The following is an 8,300-nucleotide window of genomic DNA, read 5'->3' as shown; positions in this document are numbered from 1 at the left end:
ACTGAGATAAAAGTGATGGAAAAGTGGTCAAACAACAGTCAGCAAACTGATCTGTAAACCCTGAATGAAATTATTGGTCTCTACATCAATAAATTTTAACACTAAATGGGAGGCTTAAGTATCCACGACACAATCTGCTGAAAGATCTGATATTTAGGACTAATCCACTTCATTGTGTTCTATTGATAATAGAGCGACGCGATTGGTTGTAGGTCTCCTTAAAACTCAAAATACATGAACAACTGAAAGATGCTTTTTTGTATTAACAAATTATTGGTAAAGTAAACCTCAAAGTGATTGAGTGGTCATTAAAATGTGTTCAGAATTTTAAAATGAATGAAAATTCAGCTCATAAATGATAAATCATGACACACTGCTCTCCACTGCATATCATAATTGGAATCAGTAATTTACTTGGTATCAGAGCAAAGCCAAGATTTCACACAACACTAAAATTAAAATGCTAAAATTAAAGTGAAACTAACAAAAAACTAAAAAGAATTAAAAACAAAAAAGTTAAATTGAGCTCAAAATAATAATAACAAAAAAATAGGAAACTCTAATAACTCTGGTGTGCTGTGGTGGAGTTATGTTGGCACACGCTGTCACGGAAACTTCGTCTGGCTTTGTAGTTGTGCAGCTTGTAACTCAGACAAACAGGTTAAGGGCGGAGTGTTGTTGATGTGATGCTTGAATAATAGCTTTCACCCAGGGGATACATCGGGCCCTGCGTTACAGCCCAGGCACGTGTGTGTGTGATTTCTCCGTGCATGCAGCCATGTGTCGAGTCGGCGCTGAACTTCCTCGTCCTGCATTAGAAGAAGGAGGATAGAGAGGCGTGACGTCGCTGGCCGCAGACAGGCCCGTGCGGCAGGGGGAGAGAGGCAGGGACGGACGCTGCTGCTGCCGCAGAGCAGACTGAAGAATCGCAGGAGCAGCCGGGCACGAAACAACCGGCAACCACGGCAACTTTGTAGAGACGCCAGACGGCCATAATGCGGCACCGCCCGCCGACGACCCCGGAGCTGATGTGACTGTGCACAACCAGAACCGGGAGGAAGCGGCGGACACCACCACCTCCCTTCGCTCTCTCTCTCTCGGTGTGTGCGCAGCCGGTCGGTTTGTCGTTCTGTCTGTCTGGAGGGAGGAGGTGGGGGGACGGACATGTCCTCGCTAAACGTACCGGAGGACCAGAAATGGGTACCGACACACGTCCAGGTGACGGTTCTGAGAGGCAGGGGCTTACGGGGCAAGGGCAAGCACGGCACCAGCGATGTGTACACCATCATCCAGCTCGGGAAGGAGAAGTACTCGACCGGCGTGGCGGAGAAGACGACCGAGCCGGAGTGGAAGGAGGAGTGCTCGTTCGAGCTGCAGCCCGGTGTGCTGGAGAGCGGCGGGCAGAGCGGATACCCGGCTGGGAGCTGCGAGCTAATCCTGACGGTGATGCACAGGGCGCTCATTGGGCTGGACGTGTTCCTCGGACAGGCTGTGATCCCTCTGGATAAAGTCTTTCTCGAAAGTAGATGCGTGAAAAACGAGTAAGTCCAACTGTCTCCGCTTGTAATAGTTGTGTGTGTGTTTTTAGTACGAGAACCTGCTACAGTGTGGCAAAAAAGCTGCGTGGATATGCTTTCACGTGTTGTTGTTTTATCTAATTTCCCATATCCCTTGAACCCGTCAAGGGTGTTTTTCTTGTCCAGTCCGCTTTTTGTCCCGTTTAACTCGCCACACAGTTTGTTGTTAGATACAAACACAGCTGTCAAATCTCTGGTGCTGCATCAGGGCCCTGCAGACACACCCTCCCTCCTCCCACAGACAGACCAAACTAACTCTTAGCAACCATCAGCGCACTCCCCACTGAGGCTCAAGGCTCCCCTACAACTTCTGCAAACCTCACATCCTCCACAATGTTTACATCATCAGCTGCTTGCGGTCGGTTCTTTAGAAAAGAAAAAACCCCACCAACAACAACAACTGTTGTTTCCCCATAGCTGAGGCATAGAGTAGAGCTGGATTAATGCTTGTCCCAAATCCAGGGATTAACCAACAGTTACATGATCCCAATAAAGCTTCAAGGTATTTTTAGCAATAACATGCTGTTTCACACAAGCCCCGCCCACTACAGCAGGAAGTTTGGTGATAAATCTTTGGAGGAATCTTTCCGTTTCTTTTTCATGGTAACAGAAATCTTCTTTTTTTTTTGTGCATCTCTCTAATGGTGCAAACAGGAGCTTTTCTTTTCTTTTTTTGTTGATAACACCTTTCAACACCTTCAGAGAATATCGAAATGTGTGACATTTGTAGGTTGAGTAATAATGGCACATAAGCAGTTAGCTGTTAGATAAAAAGGTGGGTTTTGCACTGATGGTTCAAAGGCACTTTTAGCAAAAGATCTGACATTTACAGGAAGGTTTTGGATACCTAAAGGTTTTCCTACTGCTTGCGTGTTCGTACCACTGCTCCAAAACTTGACGAGCTTCCCTTCTACTTTTCATCCACCAAACCAGGGTCAATAAAAAAGTAAGTCCAGTTGTTATATCTGACAGTAGCAATAAGTGCTACTCAGAGCTGGTACATGATCTTGCCCCATCATGCTGACACCACACTAAAAGATGTTATGTTTTGTCGTGTTGGCTAACAAAATGCCACATGAAGCAGTTTTTTTTAAAAATCTTTTAAGTGACTGCCACCTGACCTAAGTGTGCTTTCAGTCAAACAGAGCCATGAATTTGAGACGAAAGGGGAGCAAGTCTCCTCCAGTCGGCCCTGTTGGAGCTGGTCAATTGAAGGTTAGAGCCAGCCTGTGATGATGATGATGTGTCAGCAGTTTGGTGCTGTGGTACATTCAGTGTCTTCACGTGGGATTCAGTGAATGTTCACTGGTTATTAGCAACACCAGCAGCTTTCAAAGCTTCCAGCTTCAATTCTCGTCTTTGCTACTGAAGAGAAAATATATGCTAGAAGGTTTGCAAAAGACCCCCCAAAACAAACATTTGAACACAACGATTTACAATAGTTGACTTTGATACATAAAAAAGCTTATAATTAGACATTTCTTCTTATTCTTCCAACACCAAAACACTATACCCAGCCAATGCGTGTATAATTTAAAGACAAGAAAGGCTACCTGTGGGCTGAAGGTATTCAGCATCTGCTCGCTCCCTGTTCTCTGAGTTTTGCTACACAATCAGATCCTGTATGTTCTGACTACTCTTGCATTAAATCATGGGAAATGTTCAAACAGGAACTTAGAACAAATAGAAAAGTTTGCTCATTTTAAAAAGATACTTCCAACTACTAGCTACTACTATAAGCCTCTGGTCGTATTAGGCCTTGTGAGGTTATTACAACAAACCCCCCTGAGTGTATTGGCTTTTCATTTTGTAGGATAATGGCTATTCTCATTCTGAGAAAAGTAGTATTTGTTTGCTGCATGTTAATGTGTTTTCTGCAGAACCTGTTGTATTTCTCAAGTGCACCAGTTTTTAAAGTTTGATTCAAACAAAAACTCTCATAAGAGCTTTGTCTAACAAATATGGAAGCTAGCGAAGTACAGATAAGCTAATAAGAGATTGTGCAAAAGTCTTGAACTGCCTGTTATGTTTTATGAAATAGGTGCATTTTGAAATGTGCAAACATGCATGGAAATACAGTATATAAATCAAAAGCACAGTTTGTACAATTCTAAAAAGCTTGATAGTCAATATTTGGTATGACTTACTTACTTTAATTCTTCAACATAGTCTGAGTTCACTTAGGCAGCTTTCTTTAGGAAGTTCACCAGGCTTCTGGAAGGTCTTCCAAAGCTCTTCTTTAGATTTTAGCTGCCTTTTGTTTCATTCTGTCAAGATGATCCCACACTGGAGGCCAATCCATGACTGACAGTGTCCATTGTGTGTTTTTCTATCAAGGTATGCTTTTACTGTGTTGTCCATATGCTTGGAATCAATTCCATGCTTAAAAATGAAGCAGTAGCCAATCAGCTGCATTCAAAACCGATATTGCATGGTGCATTAAAATCTGACATTACTTTGCGTGTTCATATTTACATCAGTTTTTACAAGTTCTCCGACACCACTGACTGAGATGCAGCTTCAAACCATGACTAAGCCTCCACCGTGTTTTACAGATTGCTGTAGATGCTCACTGATGTGTCTCTCTCCTAACTCCCTTATACATATTAATGTACTAATATTAAGATTCGTCACTCTCTAGGACCTCTTGCCACTGCTTTTAAGCTCAGTTCTTGTGTACACTGGAATTCCTCTAACAGTAGATGGACCAACTGAAGAATATTGTTTTCAAATACTGTTCAAGATGGTTTTTCTTTTGTTTTTTAGGCTTACTACTTTTTCTTTTCGCCTCCACTTGTCTAGTTTCTGTTTCAAATTGCACACCATGCTGAGATATACAAAGTTTTCGGCTAATAGCTCGTTGGGAATCACCTTGTTGGTACAAAAATACTATTTTTCTTCAAGTCAAACTGTGTTATTGTTGACATGTTTTTCGTTTTCTTTTCTTTTTTTTTAGATGTACAGTGCTGTACACGCTAGTGATCATAACTAATGAACAACTTCAGTAGATTGTGTTTTGATAGAACCCTGTTAAATGTAGTAGCTACTTTTGGCAGCTCCCTCTTCACAAGGGGTCACCACAGCGGGACGCTCCGCATGCTTGATTTGGCAGAGCTTATGCCGAATGCCCTTCCGAATGCAACCCTAAAGTTCAAAACCAAATTGAACTGAACTGTTTGTCGAAACCAGAAAATAAAGTGTTACAGTGATAATGGGACAAAACAGCTCAGTTTATTAATATTCAGTTTGAGTTGACAGTTGATGCTTGACACTTAACGTACCCCTCTCCATCATTACTGTGATCTTCTGCTTTGGAGAACATTTTGTCATCAGGTTGATCATTTTATGTAACTTTCCATTCATTGTATACATGGTTTGAATACATATACGATCATTAAGGTGACAATATTTAAATATTTTTAAGGAAAATGAACATGAGAAAGACGAGAAGTCTAGTTTGACATACACAATGCAAAATTGGTTTCCTCAAGTGTGCTGTTTGTGTTAGTTGAGTTTTTTTTGGATGGTGATCAAATCTAGAGGGAAACATAAATGATGGCAGTAAAATCTGATAATAAAAACATGATGAAAGTACGACTGATAGACGGCTTACATAAGGTTAGAAAGAGAACCGGTAGCTTTTCAACTCACTCAACAACCATAAAACGAGATTAAAAGTGACCTTTCCTTTTAGACTGCCATGCAATTTAATGGGAAAACACAGAATAATGCAGTGACAACAGCCTTGTAATTATTTTAGCAGAGGTTAAGAAGCAAGGTGTGCATCTGTAACTTTACAGATTTTAATAGTTAGCCCTTTGGAAGAGTTTGAAGCATCACACTGTATATTTCTACCCCCCCAGCCACCCTATTTTCTGACTTTTATTGTCTGCAGGATTCATCATTTTCCATACAGTGTACTTCTGAATCAGCATGTTCCAGTCAGTGAGTGGAAATGAGGAATGAGCTTTAAATTTGGACGCATTTATATTGGACTGCATGAGTTAACTCTGCTCATTTGACTTGCCTTGTGATTCTGTTAAAAATGAATCGATAAACAACTTGTAATTCAACATTAACACAGGACTTCGCTTTGAGCTGAGCCTTTTGACTTAGATGGAGTCTTACTTGCCTTTTTAAAACCCAAGAATGCGAGAGGAAAAGTGTTGGTAATGAATTTAACCAAGTGTTTATCTTTAACATGAGTTGCAACCTCCGATACGTTTAACTGAGTAGCACAATTGTTACTTCAAGGAATATGTCATTAAACAATTTAGCTACATTATTGTGTCTGTAGGTCAGAAAGGTTGCGTTACTTGCTAGCTTCTGTTTCTCCAGGACTGGCTAGCTTAATGCTTTAATAAAAGTGTTATACCATATTTTTGTATGAAACCAATGAGGATGCTGCCAGTTTGTCTTGTATGTATGTGTCATCAAGTGCATGTATTGGTTTAATTTCTTTAAACAAGTCAGCTAAAACAAAAAGTCCCATAGTGACAATGTTTTCAACCTTATCATGTAGCTAATGTTAGCTTAAGCTAGTTATCTATTGCTAGCTTAACAAATTAAGAAAAGCTATCAAAATCAAGTGTTTACTGGTAGTAGAGTTTCAATATTAATTGCTCAAATATTCAAAAAGGTATCAAATTTGTTGAAGGGTACAAAATGACTAAGTTGGTGCTAAAACGGTGTTTAGTACCTTGACTTGTTCCTAATTCATGACAAAATCAATGGTAATGAATTTTTTAAAATACATCAAATATATCTAGTAACTGGTTTAAATGAGATTTTCACCTTTTATTTTAGTTTGAATATGCATGGCACTGAAAATATTGGAGTTTTGACTCATTGTAAGACTGCAAAATGATAAATCATGAATCTATTGTGAAAGTTGCCTACAGTGAAAACTGAGGCAATTTCAATCAATAAGCACTCTAGGTTCGGTAACTTTTTGTAGTAACAGAGAAGCTTTACACAAGTATGTAAGAGTATTAAAAACACAGTTTATATTCATAGTTAGCAATGAAAGAAGTAAAAGAAAACATATCAAATATGTTCCTCCTTCAGTAATTCTTTTCAAGAAACAAAGATAGAAGTGGATCTTCCTTGTATGTATGTATGTATGTATATATATATGTATATATTGTACTATTCTTAGTTAGCGTATTGTCTGTCTTGTCTTAATGTTGGTTTAAAATGGAGCACTGTAACAAAAAATAATTTCCCCCAGGGATCAATAAAGTATTCTGATTCTGATTCTGATTCAAAAGAGTGACCACAGCATATTTGCATTTTGCATTACTGGTGTAGAGCAGATTACTGGAAAGGTGGGCGTTCGGTGAATTCCCCTACTGGGTCTGTCAGGAAGAAGCTACAAAGGCCCTGCCAGTGCAGCATGCATACCAGGGAACCCATGTTGTTAACAGAAAATTCATTTTGCCAGGCTTTTGCTGATTATCAGATTTGCCATATTCAGGTTTCCTTTATAATCAAGTTTCTTCCCAAGAGTATAAATGTCAGCTCTTTTATTCAGTTATTTATTTATTTATTGTTTGCTGCCTGCCAGTGATTCTTTACTGGTTCAGTGCTTCTTGTTGTGCTAAGATTATATATTTAGATTTGGTGCTTTACAACTTCTTCTTTGTATCGGCTCTCTGTCACAGTTCCCTGCCCTGTTGTGTATGTGTAGGAAGAAAATCTGTGATGTTGTTTCAGGCCTGAGAGCTGAACATCTATTTGCTGAGTGAGGCAGGAAGATGGTGTATTTATTTCTGTGTGTGAGAGAGAGAGATGTAGATCCAGAAAAATCCTCTGCTAAGAGCCAACAGACTTTTAGTAGCTACAAGCTGAAGAAAATCTAGTCTAATGGACATTAAAAGTTATATAACAGTGTGACCTGTTAAGTCACCCTAGATAATATAAATGTAGCATGGCTTTCTGGGAAAATTTTCCATGGAGATTTTTCAGACAATAATCTGTATAGATTATACAGATAGCCGAGTATGCAGGAGTCCACTGGTCGTTCGAGGGATATGTTCCTGAGTGATGGAGAGGCAGTGTGTGTCTACATCACAAAAATCTCATCAGACCATCTGGTTGTATTCAACAAAGCCAGAAAGTAAAGGAGAGGAGGCGCACATAGAGGATGACTGCTGTTTTGTTTGCTAATATTTTGTAGCAGGCCACAATTGCTAGATGAGTTTGACTTGCTTCCAGATCTAGGTCAGCTAACATTGCTGCCTTTTCGTGTATTTCTAGCTAGTCAAATAGCTAGCATGCTAATGTAAAGTTATTTTAAAGTGATGCCAGGTTAGCTCCTCTCTAGTATTAGCATTGTGCCATAGTGTGGCATATTGTATAATATCATCAGTATAGTGGTTACTAACAGTGGCAGTGAGGGGTACCTTTGGAGTTTGTATTTATAGCTAATGCTTGCTTTTTGTCAAGATTGAAGTGTAATCACTACTTTAAAATTAAAAATGCAAACATTCTTGCTTTTCCTTGATGACCAAATTACATTTGGAATCATGAGAAATCTCTTAAGTTTATTAGACTCTACGTAAGTCGATGAACAATCCCCTGATTTTAATTTTTTTTATGATGAAGGTAATGAGTAGTGATGTGATTAAACTAAGGTAATTTAAGGGGTTAGATAATGTGAGTTAATCTGTAGTGAATACCTCTTTGTTACTTGCAGAGCATCACTGGTGAGTTAAGTAGTCA

At 39.5% G+C, this 8,300-nt stretch overlaps 1 protein-coding gene across 5 annotated transcripts in view; it reads left to right on the top strand.

The window, feature by feature from the left end:
• Nucleotides 1-398: 398 nt before the first annotated feature.
• Nucleotides 399-8,300, top strand: part of rab11fip5a (RAB11 family interacting protein 5a (class I)) — a 31,170-nt gene continuing 23,268 nt past the window's right edge. For all 5 annotated transcript variants that reach the window (XM_026152044.2, XM_026152043.2, XM_026152042.2 and 2 more), the window contains exon 1: nucleotides 399-1,541. In XM_026152044.2, coding sequence (XP_026007829.1) covers nucleotides 1,165-1,541 — 377 coding nt within the window. In that variant the 5' untranslated portion in view covers nucleotides 399-1,164. The remainder of the gene's footprint in view (nucleotides 1,542-8,300) is intronic.

Source organism: Astatotilapia calliptera, chromosome 19 (assembly GCF_964374335.1).
Source record: "Astatotilapia calliptera chromosome 19, fAstCal68.1, whole genome shotgun sequence".
In the NCBI taxonomy this organism is placed as follows: Eukaryota; Metazoa; Chordata; class Actinopteri; order Cichliformes; family Cichlidae; genus Astatotilapia; species Astatotilapia calliptera.
Note: the sequence above shows the minus strand (reverse complement) of the source record. Positions and strands in the feature narration are given on the sequence as shown.